This window comes from Periplaneta americana, chromosome 14, assembly GCF_040183065.1.
Source record: "Periplaneta americana isolate PAMFEO1 chromosome 14, P.americana_PAMFEO1_priV1, whole genome shotgun sequence".
In the NCBI taxonomy this organism is placed as follows: domain Eukaryota; kingdom Metazoa; phylum Arthropoda; class Insecta; order Blattodea; family Blattidae; genus Periplaneta; species Periplaneta americana.
Genome location: NC_091130.1, coordinates 33,829,675 through 33,848,525, shown reverse-complemented (window position 1 = coordinate 33,848,525; position 18,851 = coordinate 33,829,675). Strand labels below are relative to the sequence as shown.

General features: G+C 35.4%; 1 protein-coding gene across 1 annotated transcript in view; it reads right to left on the bottom strand.

Annotated features, from left to right (window-relative positions):
• Fife (regulating synaptic membrane exocytosis protein fife) overlaps positions 1-18,851 on the bottom strand; it is a 1,049,884-nt gene that overhangs the window by 53,953 nt on the left and 977,080 nt on the right. The window contains exons 19-22 of the mRNA XM_069845197.1: positions 17,900-18,078; positions 14,926-15,089; positions 12,853-13,041; positions 999-1,223 (exon numbers count right to left, since the gene is read on the bottom strand). Of these exons, the coding sequence (XP_069701298.1) occupies positions 999-1,223; positions 12,853-13,041; positions 14,926-15,089; positions 17,900-18,078 (757 nt within the window). The remainder of the gene's footprint in view (positions 1-998; positions 1,224-12,852; positions 13,042-14,925; positions 15,090-17,899; positions 18,079-18,851) is intronic.

The following is an 18,851-nucleotide window of genomic DNA, read 5'->3' as shown; positions in this document are numbered from 1 at the left end:
CATTTTAAGCAGAGAAAACCCTCTAACCTTCGAACCAATTAACATTCAACTAGATTTAGAAGAACCAGTTACAAAATCTGAAACTTCCAAACTTGTACTAAAAGCGCTAGCATTAGAAGCTGTGAACAATAGATACCCACCAGAAGAATGGTTACATATCTACACAGATGGGTCTACTATCGATAACAACTCAGGATCAGGAATTACGTGTGCATTATTCTCATTTTATCAACCAGCAGGACATCATACAACAAATTTTGATGCAGAAATAATGGCTATTCATATCTCACTCCAACACCTACTATACAGAATAGATAAATTTCAAAATACTGTCATTCTCTCTGATTCTAAAGCAGCATTATATGCAATAAATTCATATAAAATGATGTCAATCCGAATTAAAGAATGTCACAAAATGATCCAACAACTTCAAAAACTACAGAAAAGAATTCAATTGCAATGGATACCTGCACATTGCGGAATTGCTGGAAATGAAACTGCTGACTTTCTTGCCAAAAAAGGATCCAATTTAATTTAGAATACAAATACAAGCCTACCTTTTACATCCATCAAAAGACTAATTAAAAATAAATATAAAATCAAGCAAAACCAAGCACTATGTACCAAAGCCAAAGATAAAAAATGGAGCATTTTAATAAAAAAAAAAACAGAAATTATTCCAGAAATCCCACGTAAATCTGCAGTAGTAAAATTCAGACTGCTTACAGAACACGATTATTTGGCCAAACACTTGAATAAAATAGGAATTTACACAAATCCAAATTGCCCTCTATGCAACAAAGAAGAAGAAATGACTGAAGATCATCTACAAACCTGTGAAGTTCTACCTAATGGATCCAACACAGAGAAATATTGGAGAGCAAGAACGCTAATGGCTTCGTTGCCAAAGCTCGGCATTAGATAATAACAATAACAACAACAACTTTCTTTCCCTGATAATAACAAACATGGAATAATATTAGAAAATGTCTTGGTACCTTTCTCCAAGGATGCATTCTGTGCTGATTGAAAGGAACTGCGACGAGATCCTGGCAGAGATCGTGAGAAGTCTCGACCCAGTTGATATGTCTCCACCTCAAGCTGCTCTGACTGACTGGAACCTCGCCTTGAACCAGAAGCTGACCCAAGAGCCAGCCACGCATGGTCCGGATGTAGAAAATTGAATTCTGGACTGCTTGCCTTGTCATCACTCTCCTTGTCATCTGAAATCCAATACCAATACAATTGAATAACAGGATGCGACTTAAGTACACAATACTGGAGACGGCATACGGTAGCCTAATTCATTACAAGTCACCCACTTTTCACATATACCACTTTTGGACAACTCTTACATCTCGCAGGCATTACGGTTAACTCTGATACTCAAATCTTTGTTATGCATTATGTCGGTTTATTTTTTGTTTAGGCATAATATAAATGGGTTATGGTTAAAGTATAATGGGGGACTGCGATATAGTTATATGAAAATGGATATTCAGTTCAATTCAATTTATTTGGACATTAGACATACAGTTTTAGGCTTCGTCAGAATACATTGAAAAAACATATAAATACATTTTAAAAAACACTAATAACAGAAACAGTAAAATTTAAGTAATACAATGAAAACATGAAATAATCTGAAACTTTCAAATTGAAGAAAACTAAATAATTGCTATTAAACTTATTTATTAAAATACAATTTCATACAAATTTGTGTTGAAAAACTCAGCAACAGAATAAAAAGGATTATTTAATAACCAATTGTAAAATCTAGTTTTGAAACTATTGATTGGTAATTTATAATATTGACTTGGGAGCTTATTATATAATTTCATCCCCATAATTAAAAAGTTTGTGTTGCTCTTGTGTAATCTACAATATGGAATATTAATTTGTTCGCTATTTCTAATTTCATGATCATGTATATTGGCCACTAATGAGTAATTGTCGATATTTTGTCGAGTGTAAAGTACATACAAATTTATGATTGTTAAAATCCGTGATTGTCTGAAAAGTGGCCGACACTTTGCAGGTGGAGCAAGTATTAACACACAAAGTATAATGGAAGGTTATGGGGGGCTTAAGCACTCCTTATTACCATATATGAAATGGATATCGTCTTTACAGGTAAAACAAGTACAGTAGAATCCCGGAGGACTTTTTATACACTCCAGTTTAACATGGGATAAGCACATCAAATACATATGCATGAAACTATCAAGAGTTTTATATTTGTTAAATTAACGACTTGCGTTTCTCAAAATTATTTAAGATGTGTCTACTTTTCTTTCTTTCAGTTGATAATCCAATATGCCCTAATTTTCTTGGGAAACGGAACCAAAATTGGAAGAGTCTTGATTTCACAAAAGAAAGCCATTAGAATTTTATGTAAATCAAACTATCTGGAACATTGTCGGCCACTTTTCAGATAATCACGGATTTTAACAATCATAAATTTGTATATATACGACCTAGTCCTTTACACTCGACAAAATATAGACAATTACTCATTAGTGGCCAATATACATGATCATGAAATTAGAAATAGTGAACAAATTAATATTCCATATTGTAGATTACACAACAGCAACACAAACTTTTTAATTATGGGGATGAAATTATATAATAAGCTCCCCAGTCAATATTATAAATTACCAATCAATAGCTTCAAAACTAGATTTTACAATTGGTTATTAAATAATCCTTTTTATTCTATTGCTGAGTTTTTCAACACAAATTTGTATGAAATTGTATTTTAATTAAATAAGTTTAATTGCAATTTAGTTAGTTTTCTTTAATTTAAAACTTTCATTTATTTCATGTTTTCATTGTATTATTTAAATTTTACTGTTTCTTTTATTAGTGTTTTTAAAAATGTATTTATATATTTTTCAATGTATTCTGACGAAGCCTAAAACTGTATGTCTAATGGCCAAATAAACTGAAATGAATTGAACCAAAAAAAGGGGGGGGGGGAGCGGAGCCATTTCGGGTAACGTGATTTTTCAGATAAACGATGAGAAATATTTTCGGTAAAAGTGGGAAGAAAAACAGATTGTTAAGCATGTAAATTATAAACAAAAATTCAATTAATCTAATATTGTAATTGCACATCAATTTTACACCCAATAATCATTTTACTCGACATCACACTTGTGCAACTAAAAAATAAGACGTACTGATAATGCGATATCCGCAACACAACTAAAATGAATGAGAAATTGGAAACTTATCTTGAATGTATACACCACAATCCTGTAATTCCCGAGTGGGTGGGAGGAGGGGGAGGGGTGGGCAAAGCATGTCTCATCTAACAGGACTTCCCATGCCTAGTTGCTATATAAAACAAGTGTTTGGGGGATGGAGGTGGAAAACAGATGTAGCATTGCTGTGAGGACATTGACACTCAAATTTGTAGCCATGCTATAGGGGATGAACAAAATATTACAGGAATAAACAAAACATTGGCTTTTTTTTTTTGCGACATTGTTTCAGATAAGCCAGATTTCGGTTAACCGAAATTCGGTCAAGAGGGGTTTTATTGCATTAATATACATTATATCCTTGCTGCACCTCCTAAATCCACTATATGCAATTAAACTATTTTCAGAAAGATGTCTCTGTAGGTGTGGTTGGCATTTGTGATGTGTTCTGCATATGTGGAGGTGTTTTGTAATTTTGTTATGGCTGTGATGTGTTCTCTGTAACGTGTTTGAAATGATCTGCCTGTCTTCCTATGTAGAAGTTGTTGCAGGTGTTACATTTGAGTTTGTATACGCCTGTGTGGTTGTATTTGTTTGTTTGTGTGTTGAGATGTTTTTGTAGAGTGTTATTTGTTCTGTATGTGATGTTGTAATTTAATTTCTTGAATGAGGTTGCAATTTTATGTGTGTTTTTGTTTTCGTATGTTAGTGTGATGTGAGACATCAACACAGACATGGAAATACTGCACATCCAACCAAAAAGCCAGAAACTCAACACACTAGAACAATATGAAATATACAGACACACGAAAACACACCCCAACGATATTCTCAACACAATTTCAAAACACATACACTCTTTGACTCTACACTACGAACGCACCCACACAGGAAAAAAGAGACACCAACACCAACAACGACCAGTTCTGAAGATGACCCAAAATAGGTCGAAACATGTTAGCAAGGTACGTTAAAATTTAACACAAGAAAGACTTATCATACATATTCCGAAGACAAAATTGTAATGAAAATAGTAGAAAGTGAGAAGGAAGATGATAAAAAGTGAGGAAATGGGTAAATAAAAGAGAAATGAGAAGAGTTTTTACTCCCCACATCTTTAGTTCCACAATGCCGTAAAACAATTGAGTTAGTGCATGAACAGTATATGTGAAAAGTGGGCAGCTCCGGTATTGTGCACTTCTTCCACAGATTGTAAAAAAAGGACTCAAGTCCCCATTTCTTTTGTTTAATTTTATTTGGAGAAAAATGATAAAAATTGTTAACACTATTTGAGTTCTATTGCACGTTATTTACTGTACATATACTAATAAAAGAGAAAAGATTTTTAAAACACTATAGTTAACCTGGGTACACTGTAACAATATTTTTGACGTGAATACGTGTATCTACCACGTAGAACCTACCTACTATATAGACTTATGTCTGTGTAACACCAGTAATATGGTAGCTCAGCTATGATATAAGCTAGAAGGGTAAAAACCTGTTTATAAAATGCTTTAAGAATATCTTAAGTTTTTTTAATATAAATACAATACAGTAACATTTATTACAGGTTTAAACAATGCATGTGTGGCATTTTATTAAAACCAGCTCGCCTCTCCTAAATGGCAGGAGATGTTGGAGATGAATCCAGACATATTGGCTACGAAGTTCATAGAATTTTATGGGCGAATATATTTTCAGATTCGCTGTACCTCAAATATAGTTGCTGAGTTAAGTTAATGAACCTAGTAAGATAGGCACTGCATATGACTGGTTATCTAATGATTGTGACATCGTATACTGTCACGCAATACCATTAACAATTATGTCTAATTCAAAAGCTACATTAACAAAACAAGCAGCTTACATGCAAGGATACAGGAAATAGAAAAGAGGAGAGGTAAATGAAGTATTTTGTTTATCAAGTTATGCTTGGGTTAAAGAATATAGAAAGTGAAAATGGGGAAAATCTTCTACTGCTAGAAATACAAACAGGCCTATTTCTAAAATTGGTGCACAGCAAATTGCTGAGTAAAGAAGTCGTGAAAGAAAAAAAAATATCAATGAACAAAAATTTAAATTATGGTTTACTTAACGACGCTCGCAACTGCAGATGTTATATCAGCATCGCAAGTGTGCCAGAATTTTGTCCCGCATGAGTTCTTTTACATGCCAGTAAAACTACTGACATAAGCCTGTCGCATCTAAACACACTTAAATGCCATCGACCTGGGCCGGGATCGAACCCGCAACCTCGAGTCCCCAAGGATCTTTTACACCAGCAATAACTAACAAGTCACAGCCTACGTAGTCTATAAAATACAAATATAAAATACATTTATTAGTAATTAGCAAAGGACTGCCGGTCTTTTACAAGATATGTGACAAGGTTAGTGAGTTTATTGAGGGGAGATCTAAGTTACGTGAGACCAAGGACTACGTGAAAAGATTTCAATGATTTCAGATCCTTGGCCTCACGTCACTTAGACATCCCCTCAACTAACCCGCCATAACCTTGTCACATACCTTGTAAAAGACTGGCGGTCCCTTGCTAATTACCCATTTATTATTTCGGTAATTGTGGAGGACTACTTCACGATTTTCGAGCATTTTTATCCCTTTTTTTTTTTTTTACAAACGACGATTTATGCTCGATTTTCGAAAGATAATACAAAAAAAATTCGGGAACTATAATTTTGACTGTAACCTAACATAACCTAGCACAACCTAACAAATCATAATCCACAGCTAATTCCCGATTTACCACGAAAGTCGTCTGTAGCTGCATTTAGATTGGCAACAGGCCATGATTGTTTGGCCAAACACCTGCATAAAATTAGAATATATGTCCCCTAACTGCCCATTGTGCAACTCAAACCAAGAAATAGATTCGGAACACCTCAAAATCTGTGCTTCAGTGGCTGACCATGATAATATCTTTGAAAAATATTGGAGTGCAAGAGGTCAAATGACTTTATTGTCAAATGCCTGGGATTAGAAAACAACCTAAACTAACACAACCTCCATTAACCCTAACTTACCCAAGCGAAACTAAAAGACTTCAATGGCATAGGGGTATTGGCTAAACTTGCAGTGAGGTAGAAAACACTGGACATCACGTTAAATACGATAAACATCCAAGCCCTAAAAAAATTCAAATTGAAACCATGACATTCATGTACCGGTATTTTCCAGTCGCCACGTTGAAGTTACGCGCGTTAAAGTTAAAAGTGTTAACACTGCTAACTCAGTTGGCAACACTGGTTACTTTACAGTGTCGCCAACAGAGTTTGTGAAAATGTCGTTAACCAAGTAGGCCGTGGTCGTTAACAAGAGTGAAAAGTCGCTACATTATTAGGCTATCAATGGAGATAATGTTATTCCTGTCGCAAACGGCCCTGTCAGACGTCTTTGAACGCCAATTTTCTGATCGTGAAAGCGAACTTTCTAACCACGAGATGTCAAAACCACTTGCGTCTAGCGCCTGACCCATCTAAAGCTTCCACTTCAGTAGTTATAATTTCACTCGCCAGGTGGCAGTGGTGTCACAGTTTTCGTATTAATAGAATCTTTTGACGCTAGATGGCGGCAACACTAAAGCCGAAAAATAGAGACTTTCGTCTTAAAATGCTCTTTTAATTTATTATTTTATTAAGCCTTGCTGCTTTACACTCTATTCCCTAAGGAACATTCAGTAAATATGTTAAAGGTTAAAGAATTGGCAAATATTATTAATTTACAAGCTGTGTAACAGGAATATGATTATTGTATTAATCAAAATCAAGTAATTGCAAACAAAAAGAAAAACCATGACAAAATGTATCCTGTTTTCCTGAAGCATTATGACAATATAATATACCGTTTTATGAGGCCAAACATTGATCTGAAAATGTTGATTCCTCAACATATTCTGATTCATTTTTCTTACAGTAAAAATTTTTCATAATGGAATGTTCTGTTTATTTTGAAGATATTCAGATTTCTGCCTCATATTATTCGCATTCATCTATTGAATGAATAAACCTAAACATAAACCTCTCTTGGGCTGTTTTTAGGTGTAAGAATCTGGCATTTGTGCGAATTTCGTTCTCTTCTTTCGAAACTCTTTCATGTTCCTATTGATCTAATTGATAAAATTAAAAGAATATGTCAGGAGGAAAAACATATATATTACTGGCTTTTATTACATTTTCCCCATTAAACTTGTTATTCATAAGGTACTGTATTTTATTCGTTACACATATTTTGAAGATATTTTTATTTGCCTATCTTCAAAAAGTGAAACGAATTTTTTTAAATTATAAAATACACAAAATATGTCACTGAGAAAGAAGATAAAGAATTAATTTATATATAAAAAAGGTAAAGGTATCCCCGTAACATGCCATGAAGGCAGTTGGGGGGCATGGAGGTAGAGCCCCATGCTTTCCATGACCTCGGCACTGGAATGAGGTGGTGTGGTCGGCACCACGCTCTGACCGCCTTTTACCCCCGGGAAGGACCCGGTACTCAATTTTATAGGAGGCTGAGTGAACCTCGGGGCCGTTCTGAAAGTTTGGCAACGAGAAAAAATCCTGTCACCACCTGGGATCGAACCCCGGACCTTCCAGTCCGTAGCTAGCTGCTCTACCAACTGAGCTACCCGGCCGCCACAATTTATATATATATATATATATATATATATATATATAGGCCTACTGCAACAAAAATTGTCCGCAAAATCAAAAAGACTAAAACATTACGCTAAGAAAAAGAAACGAAGGTTAGAGAACAAATCATTCAGAGAAATAAAAGGAAAATTCTACTGCTTCATGGTATCAGAACAGCTAGACATCCAGGCTTCTGTCCCAAATAAAGAGGATATTGAATAACACAGACCCAGTCTGCTCTCGAAAAAGCTGAAAGTTTCAATTTATAATACAGTTATATTACTGGTTGTTCTGTATGGTTGTGAAACTTTGAATCTCACTTTGAAAGAGGAATAGAGATTAAGGGTGTTGGAGAATTAGATGCTTAAAAAAACATTTGGGGCTAAGAGGAGTGAAGTTACAAGAGAATAGAGACAGTTACACAACGCAGAAATACTTGCATTGTATTCTTCACATCATAATTAGAAACATTAAATCCAGACGTTTGAGATGAACAGGGCATGTAGCATGTATGAGTCAATCCAGAAATATTTTAAGAGTGTTAGTTGGGAGACCTGAGGGGAAAAGACCTTGGGGAAGCAAAGACGTAGATGGGAGGATAATATTAAAATGGATTTGAGGGAGGTGGGATATGATGGTAGGGACTAGATTAATCTTGCTGAGGATATGGACCGATGGTGAGGTTATGTGAGGGTGGCAATGAACCTCCGGGTTCTTTAAAAGCCAGTAACACAGATTAGATATGTTGTCCAATACGATTTTCTACAATAAATATGCGCGAGCTCAATAAATGAAGAAATAAATAAGTAAAAAATGAAGGCTTAAGATATAAACCACATGTAAATACAGTTGTATTTCTAAGGAAGATATAGAAACTGGTACCGTCAAATGGGCAAACTTAGAACAGTGTTTTAACTTGGAACATTATCATAGGGTATTTTCGTTTTGCCATAGTAACACCAAACTGTAATAGAACCAATGTGCTGCATAACAAAGTAACAAGTGAAGATTATGTTGCCACTGTGACAAAACGAAAATACCCTATGATAATGTTCCAAGTTAAAACACTGTTCCAAGTTTGCCCATTTGACGGTAATAGAAAGACACATGACATGAAAGTTCTGAGCATTCATAGAATTCATAATTAGTGGTTCAAGAAGTTTCAAAGTATTAAGTAAGTCTATTAGTACATAAATAAATTCATACACCTTTGTGGTTTATTTGGTGCTTAATAGATTATCACGTATATTAAACACAGAAGATAATAGGTTTGTTCCAGCACGGTTCGAAATCGATTCTGAACTGCCTGCTCATGTGCAGTAGCCCAATATGTGTTCCAACAAAGACTAGAACTGATTCCGAACCGATACTGAACTCCCAGTTCCCTGTTCCAACGTGCTACAGAACGCGTTCAGAACAAATGAAATTGGTTCTCGATTAAAAGCAGAACTGGGAATTCTGAACTGTTGACGCATGCGCAGATGGTTTAATGCAGAGGTCTCCAAAAAGCGTATCGTCTTTCGTGCTCTCGATGCTGCCCGCCGAACACAGTGTGCTGTAAGGCTAGAGAAGGGGAAGAGACTCGTACCTCAACAGATGGGAGCGATCAGTGGGGGATCGCGGCAACAGTCTGCTTATGGTTAGAAATAATAACATCAAAATAATAAGAAATATCATAAGTTTGTATATTATTTTGACATACTGTGAAGCTGGAGCCCCTTCTGTCGCTATTGACACAAGCCATTGCAAATTCAACCTCTTCTGTTCAATGGTGCCTTTCAGTGCCTGGAAAAGATCTTCTCCAGTTGTATTTTGTAATTACATCTAGAAGACATTCAGACACAATAAAATGTTCATTAACTCCTCGGATGAAAATGGCTAGGTGAGCTTTGTCATTTCTATCTGTGTTTTCGTCCAATGCAAGTGAGTAAGCTACAAACTGGTTAATTGTGGTTTCGACTTCAGATTCAATTACATTTACAATCTTGAAATTCCTTCTCTGAACTGTAATTGGAAACAATTTAATTTTCTTAAACTTTGACTTTGTTCTGGACACAGTATTTTAGTAACGTCCTGTATGCACGATTTTACAAATGATGCTTCTGGAAAGGACTTCATTGATTTTCCAATATTCCAAGCTAGAACATAGCTAGTAAGAAGCTGCCTGTAAATGTATGGTATTCTTTGTGAAGGGTCGAGTAGTGTCGTCATATGTTGAATTTTAACACACCCTTAAAAATTTTCGAACAAATTAAGCATTTCACATTCTCCCCACTAACACAAAATATTTCTCTTCCTATTCATCCTTGAATGTACTATGTCCATGATTAGAAGACATTGTGAAACGGTGGAATACTCCGACCAGCACAATGATAATGGCAGTCCACCACTGCTCTTCGTTTGCGCATAAACATAGAGTACAGTACAGGTGGAGATGGGTGAGGTGGAGCGCGCTCATTATGTACTGGCTTCGGTTCCGTTCAGGGGCTTACTCGCGAGTACGCTTTTGGAGACGTCTGGTTTAATGTGAAGTTATGGTTAAAATGCTTCGAGACTAGGCAGGTTAAAATAAAATAGTCGATCATGAGAAATTTGGAAAGTGATAGTGATATATTTTATGACGAATTAAGTTCGGAAGATGAATATAATTTCAATATGAGAAGAAACTCCCAAGGCTTTGAAAGAACAGTTCAAGAAATGTTCTAACGACGTAAAACCCTGAACTAGTTCTGACACCGTACACAGCTGGCACATGCATCGAAAGAAGTTGGGTATTAGTTTGGAATGCATTCTGAATTGCTTGCTGGAACAAACCTAATGTTTACTACATCAGAAAGAGACAAGTTACGATATCATACCTGATGTATACGGATGATATCAAGCTATGTACCAGGACAGAATGCCAGTTAAAACAAAGTCTAAAAATAATAGAAATCTACGTAGAGTAAGAGTATATGCTTGCAGCTTGGGTTGAAAAATATAAAACTCAGAGCATCAACCATTACAAAGGAGGAATAGCTATATATAAGTCTAGCCTGTTGCATACCTAAGTATTTATATACTTCCCCATCTTCCAGACCTGTAATTAGTCACTAGATGTATTGCACATGTATAAAATTCATCCCATTATTGTTAGATTTTTAAAAGTAGTGGTGCATAATTAATTCATGTTGAATCTTTCGTACACTACGGTACTTTTAACACTTGAATATATATAATTGATTAAATGGCGATCTTACTCGTGTTAATTATGTAAGAATGTGCGGCTTACAGCTATTTCGGTGCTATTCGACACCATCCTCAGAGCCTACTAGATCTTGGCGCTATCTCAACTTCGCTGCCTGTTGTGTGGGTGCGTTCGTGTGATGAAGAGTTGTATCAAATAGTGTGTGTGTTCTGAAATTGATCTGTGTGTTGAGAATTTGATTGGGGTGTGTTTTAGTGTGTCTGTATATTTCATATTGTTCTAGTGTGTTGAGTTTTTGGTTTTTGGGTTGTATGTGTAGGATTTTCATGTCTGTATTTATGTTATTGTATGTGTGGTTAGCATTAGTTATGTGTTCGGCATATGTAGATGTATTGTGTCCTTTGGTTATTGGTTTAATGTGCTCTTTGTATCGAGTTTGGAATGATCTGCCTGTCTGTCCAATGTAGAAACTGTCGCAACTATTGCATGTGAGTTTGTTTACGCCTGTGTGGTTGTATTTATTTGTATATGTTGTTTGTGTATTGAGATGTCTTTGTAGTGTGTTTTCTGTTCTGTATGCTATGTTGTATTTCTGTTTTCTGAATGAGGATGCGATCTTGTGTATGTTTTTGTTTTCGTATTTTAGTGTGATGTATTTCTTGTGTTCTTGTGTTTGTGTTGTGTTTTGTGTGTTTGTTGAGTTTTTGTTTTGTCTTCCTTATGATGTTGTCTATTATGTTTGGGTTGTAACCATTTTCTTGTGCTATGTATTTGATTGTGTTCACTTCTTCATTGTAGTGTTGTTGGCTCATGGGTACATTGAGTAATCTGTGTACCATTGTCCTGAATGCAGCATGTTTGTGTTGTGTGGGGTGATTAGATGTGTTGTGTATGTGTGTGGTGGTGGTTGTTGGTTTTCTGTATATTTTGAAGATGTGTTTGTTGTCAAATTTTGTTATACTGATGTCTAGGTGTCTATGGTGATGTTATGGACAGACAGGCAGATCATTCCAAATTCGATACAAAGAACACATTAAAGCAATAACCAGAGGACACAATATATCTACACATGCCGAACACATAACTAATGCTAACCACACATACAATAACATAAATACAGACATGGAAATCCTACACATACAACCCAAAAACCAAAAACTCAGCACACTAGAACAATATGAAATATACAGACACAATAAAACACACCCCAATCAAATTCTCAACACACAGATCAATTTCAGAACACACACACTATTTGACACAACTCTTCATCACACGAACGCACCTGCACTACAGGCAGCGAAGTTGAGATAGCGCCGAGATCTAGTAGGCTCTGAGGATGGTGTCGAGTAGCACTGAAACAGCTGTAAGCTGCACATGCTTACATAATTAACACGAGTAAGATCGCCATTTAATCAATTATACATAATTGATGTACAGAATGGAAAGAAAACTATCACCACTAATCCAATTTCATTCAATTAAAAGAAAGGAATAAATCAAAAAGACTTCTACTGTGTATTTATAATATTATAAATGAGTAAACAAAATTTTCATATTCTAAATATAAACATGTGTTAGTTTACAGCAAATTTAGGTGTTCATTTACATAGTATAGTAAGGATGAATATCCACTCCATCATTAATACTCTGAATTATCATTGGTCTGTTATTATAATTTATTGAAATCTAGACTGTTTGTAATGTGTATGTATGTAATTTGAATTGGCCTATATGTGCTATTGTCAATAGGCGTCATTATAAATACAAACAAAATAAACACAGTTATACTATTTGTACTTACCAGAAAATGACCTTTGTTGCCCAAATTCAGCTCTTCTAAGCAGGCGTTGTGCTATTTCACTTGCTAGAGAACCCCTTGGAGAACTATGTGGTGATTTCCCTCCACTTCGCAGTTGACGGGGGTCCTCTAGTCGGTACCATACTGGTCTGTCTTCTAAGAATGCCTTCTGGAGGTCTACCGTACTCTCACCTAGAATATATATTCTTTTTTATTTTTAAAAAATCTGACCAATAACATTGGGGCAGATCACAAGAGTTCTGAATTCTAGAAAACATAAATTTCTGAGTCCATCTTGAATATTGCGTACACTACTTTTAACACTTAAATATAAATGATTGATTAAATGGCAAACTTACTAGTGTTAAATTAGATAACCACGTGTGGCTTACAGCCTACTAGCCTACTAGTGTGATGGATACACCGAAACAGCTGTAAGCCACACGTGGTTATATAATTTAACACTAGTAAGTTTGCCATTTAATCAATCATTTAAATTTCTGAGTGTTTGAAAAATAGTAAATTATATAGCCAATAAATTTTGAAAAATTGTGGCAAACTTCTATTAAAACTAAACATTTTTACATATGCATTCTTGATTACACAACTTTTAAAACTATACCACATTTTTAATAATTCCCATAAAACAGTGGTTCTTAAAGTGGGGTCCATGGACCCCTGGGGCTCCCCTGAGCTCATTCTGGGAGTCCGTAAATATTCTGGATAGGGAAATCACTCAGTCACCGAGAATCCATGCAGAACACAGATGTCTTTAAGACCTTGTAAAAAATAACAGTATTTAGTAACAGTGTCCTATTTATTCTTTTTGGAGCCAAATTTGTAACTTTTAAAAGTATGGCTATTATGTTGAGGTGTATGTGTTGTAGAGGATGCTTGATTGTTGTGTATGTGAGTCATAGTGATGGGATGCTTGACTGTGTTTGTGTGACTATTGTGTATTAATTTATGATGTATGTTACAGAAAGTTGCATAATTGTGTTATAGAGAACGGCTATAAGAAATGTTATGTTTATGTGTTGTAACTGTTTTCTGTATGTCTCAAATTGATGCCTGATGTTTGATTTGCAATCGCAATATTTAAATTACGGATTGTTTATGTTTTGTTTACATTGTGTAAGCTAATTTATTTTTCTTTTCAATTTGTTTTTATGCTTAGGCCTTTTTTTTTTTTGTAAAACTATAGCCCTAGCATACATATGTAAAATAGGGCTACCCCCCCCCCCCCATTGGAGATACAATAATAATAATAACCCACGCAGAACTTTTAAAAGTACATTCTGATTAGATAAAGAATGTGAAGAGAAAAATGAATAGACCTAAATGTCCATTTTTATTATTTTAATTTTATTTATCCCAATCAATTTTAATTACACCAGCAGTGCTTTCTTTGCTTCCCGCTACTGATTACACCTAAACCTACTAAATCATGTCCTTGGCTGAACAAGGAACTAAATTTTTGGAGTACAATTGTGGAATACTGATATAGTGTTTCTTATTATATCTCATATAAATAATAAATAAATATGTAGATTTATTAAATCTACATACTTAGACTTCAACAAACAAAATTTGATAACTCAATCCCAAGGGAAAAAATGGAACTCTCTGCATCATAATCCACAGTTAATTCCCGATTTACCACGAAAATCGTCTGTAGCTGCATTTAGATTGGCAACAGGCCATGATTGTTTGGCCAAACACCTGCATAGAATTGGAATATATCAGTCCCCTAACTGCCCATTGTGCAACTCAAACCAAGAAATGGATTCGGAACACCTCAATATCTGTGCTTCAGTTGCTGGTCATGATAATATCTTTGAAAAATATTGGAGTGCAAGAGGTCAAATGACTTTATTGTCAAACGCCTGGCATTAGAAAACAACAACAACATATAAATAATAACATTAATCACTTTAAAGGTGTTTAATAATGGAAAATGTTCAAACGATAAGTATAACATGGATAAGAAACTGTGCAATAACTTCATTTCTTTCTTATTAAGACTGACACATTTATAGTCTAAATACATAATAATATATTCAAGTGAAAACTCACCAAGGAAGATGCTTTCACGGTCAGGACAGTAGTCCCATAAAGTCACTTCAATCGTTCGTTCCATGAGTTCTTCTCCTGGTACATTTGGAAAATCAAATGTTGCATTCCAGATAGGGTTCTGTGTGGGTTCAGCCACATCTGACTTAGCACAGCATTGGTCACCCCTGAACAATCAAGCAAGCTAAGATTTTTATACTTCTCAGATAAGATAATCGTATTTAACACCTTTACTCTGCAAGTTCTTAAAAACAATGATTTAATTTATTATTTTATAGCTAAAAACAACACTCATTTGCATTACTGTATGCTAAATGTTTGTGATTCTGGGAGGCTCTTGGTATGATTTCCGAAGAGGTTTCCCTGTCCATTACTGCAATATTATATTTGCGAGAAAACAGAAAAGGATCATATTCGATATTTTAAACAAAGATATCCAGGAATCTCTTCAAACAAGAACTGGGGTTGATTAATGACTACAAGAATTACAATGAGAAAATTTAATTTTGCTTGCTCTTGTTTCAATTGATTTAAGCGCTAACAGTCACAATTTCAAATTCAGGGCCTAGAACATTCAATCAACACTTCGCCTGACTCATTGCTTCATTCTCGTAAGCTTGCTTCAACATTCCATGAGTTTCATTTCAGTTGCTGATTTCTCAAAGAATTTGACGTTGCCTCTCACTTCAGTTTCGAGTCCATCGTGAATGGATTTCAAAGTGTTGGTGCAATTCATATAAGTTAAAAAATTAAGTGAACAATTTCTTCTAATTGATTTATACAATTCCCGTCGCATACTGTAAATTGTGAGCTAGGATTTAGTTGCATGAATCTTGTAAAAACTGTGATTAGAAACTGTCTTTCAGAAATGGCAGAACATTGCTGGAGGACGACGAGAGGCCAGGTTGACCACACACGAGAAACACTGCCGAAAATGTCGAAAAAATTTGACAAATCTTGCATAATGATCCTCACGTCCATTTTGAACATGAACGACCACAACTCTGGACAGAGAACAAATGGATGCTTCATGACGACAATGCATCAGCTCGCAAAACTCTCGCAAAAGCCAGTTTTGCACCTGTAACAAGATGGTCGTCATTCCTCACCCCCGTATTCACCAGATTTGGTCCCCCTGTTACTTTTTTTTTTGTTTTCAAAGATGAAATTGAAGCTAAAGGGTCACGGTTTTGGCATGGTGGAGAAGATCCAAGGTAAATCGCAGAAAGTGCTTGACAGGCTTCAAGAACACGACTTCCAGGAGACATTCCAAAAATGGCAGACACGTTGGGATCAGTGTATAGGTGCCCAAGGGACTACTCTGAAGGGGATGGCAGCCAAATTTAAATCAGGTCATTTTACTTCCATTTATGGGACAGGTCTCGGAATTTAATGATCACACCTCGTACATATGTAGAACCAAACACAGAACTCATATGCGATTTGTGATTGCTTTTAATATAGAAGTATTCATTTCCCATTGCTCTTTAAACTGGTATTTTCCGAACAACATTGCACTGAATTCCACTACTAGACAGTGAATACAAATCCCCTGTGCCCTATCATGTGAGTAACACTTGAGGTTAAAGAAAGGAATGACATATTCTGCTTGTGACATTTGCCACAATTAGTGCTAGTTCTGCATCTCTGCTTTATTAGCACTACCCTGCTTCAAAGACATTCGAGTTACAATGTGACAAGAAAGCAGTAATTTTAATTCTTGCTAAGAATACTGACAAGTTGCTGTTCTTATTAAAAATTAAGATATTAAAAAATCATAAATCATTAGCTGCTCAGAGTAGTTTTCACTGCGATTTTCAACAGTTATTCGTGACCACGAGAAAATATTACACTATTCATAATATAACCATCCTTCATTGGAGCACTTGCTCTTGTAATATCTTTGAGGATCCTGCAACACAGCTCCTAAGGATGAAATAGAGAAAAATTACACATTAATTTGATAAAAAAAATCTTTCATATGAAATCAGTTAATAGTTGTAGCCACATGTAAGGTGCCCAGAATGGTGGCCGTAACTGCATCTGAAAAAACTATATATATATATATATATATATATATATATTGTTGCCGTTATAGAAATCCCATAGAAAATATCTTTACTGGTATATGTCCTCCATTCACTAACGAAATTTACAAGTTTCACAATTTACTGTGAATTTTGTGAATATGATGAAGTGCCAGTACTGTCCGCCCAGCCAATCTTAAGCCCTGTGGCAGCACTGTCGCCTTTAAAGTACTATATCCTGCTACTCGAATTTTATCCTCCTCTTCTGCTTTCTACAATCTGTTGACAACAACGACAACGCTGTCCTCCATATTTTCATAATAATGTCTGGAGGTACTTGAATAAACATTTTATATACTGGTGGATTGGACGTGCCGCACAAAATGACCTAGATTTCTGCAATTGGCCACCACAGTCACCGGACTTAACGTCAAGTGACTTCCACCTGTAGAGGTATTGCAAGGATACCGTGTATGTACCATCAGTGCCACGAGATCTGTTGGAGCTGCGACAAGGAATTTCTGGTGACACTGTTAACATCAATGCTGATGTGCTCACCTATGTATGGCAGGAACTTAATTATCACATCATTGTGTACTGAAGGCCATGGAGGTTCAGGTGCGAATTACCAGCTATGCGAAATACGAAATGATACTTGGACAGTTGCTGTTTTCACTGCAATATAGCATGTTATTCTAATTCATTACAAAATTATGACACTGTCAACCTGTAATGATCTTTTTGAATTATGGTGTACTTCATATAATGAAATAATAAAAGTAGTTCTTGCCAGTTTTATGTATATCAGAAAATAAATCCATTCAAGATAAGGCACATTCATTAATATTCAATAGTATCACAATAAATACCTGTAAAGAAAATGTTAAGAAGTTCACAATAAATTACAGTTCATCTGTTTTCTTGAATTATTACTTGAATATATTACTTACGTCACTGGCATCAATCTCAGTTTCACATATGCTTCTGGCAATGAACCATAGCCAGTGTCTTCTCGAGGTGCCAAGTCATCTGCAGCCAACACAGATACAACCAGTTCATGCTTCTCGTCATGGTAGAACACCTGAAGTTGTATTCGACCACTCACTGTTTTCTCTCGCGCCAGTTGTTCCTACGCAAGAAGTATTTTTAGTCCCCTTATTCAGAAGATTCATTACACGTAACATGAATTTAATGGTGGTAATCATTGAACGCAATCATATATTTACAGTCTTAACCCTTAAGCAGTAGCACTTTAACCACTCCACCCACTTAAACCACTATCATCTCGAGTATGCGAATTCCGATTTCAAAAATGTTTACGGTTATTGTTGCCTTACCAATTCCAATAAAGATACTGAAAGTTTCAGAAGTACAGGCTTACTGAATATATAGTTACGAGTTCCGTAACATCTGACTGGGTTGTTGACACACCCTGCACGACTACTTAAGGGTTAAATATTTATCCTATGTAAGAATCTAATGAAACTAACTGAAAAAGTAATAAATTTATAGCAGTAGGGATTACATTATTTTAACAGAAACATTAGAAATAATTTACTAACAAGGGAGGGTTTTCAGTAGGGAAAGATGGATTTGGCTGAAAGTGTTAATGTAGACTAATTCAAGATTCCTGAAAACAATGTGAAGGTCTCTTGTTTCAGAATTCATATTTGTGGAAATACAGAAATTTTAAAAATCTGGATTACATGTCGTTCTTGCAAGCATCGTGCTCATAACTTACTTACAGAAAGCACTAGATGCGATGAAAATAATTTCTTCCATCCTTGTTAGAAATCTAGAAATGGAATATGTTCATATTTGCATTTAAGACGAAATGGATAATATTTAGGGTAAACTCACCTGTTATGTTCAATCAATCAATTGTTTATTAATGTCATGAGC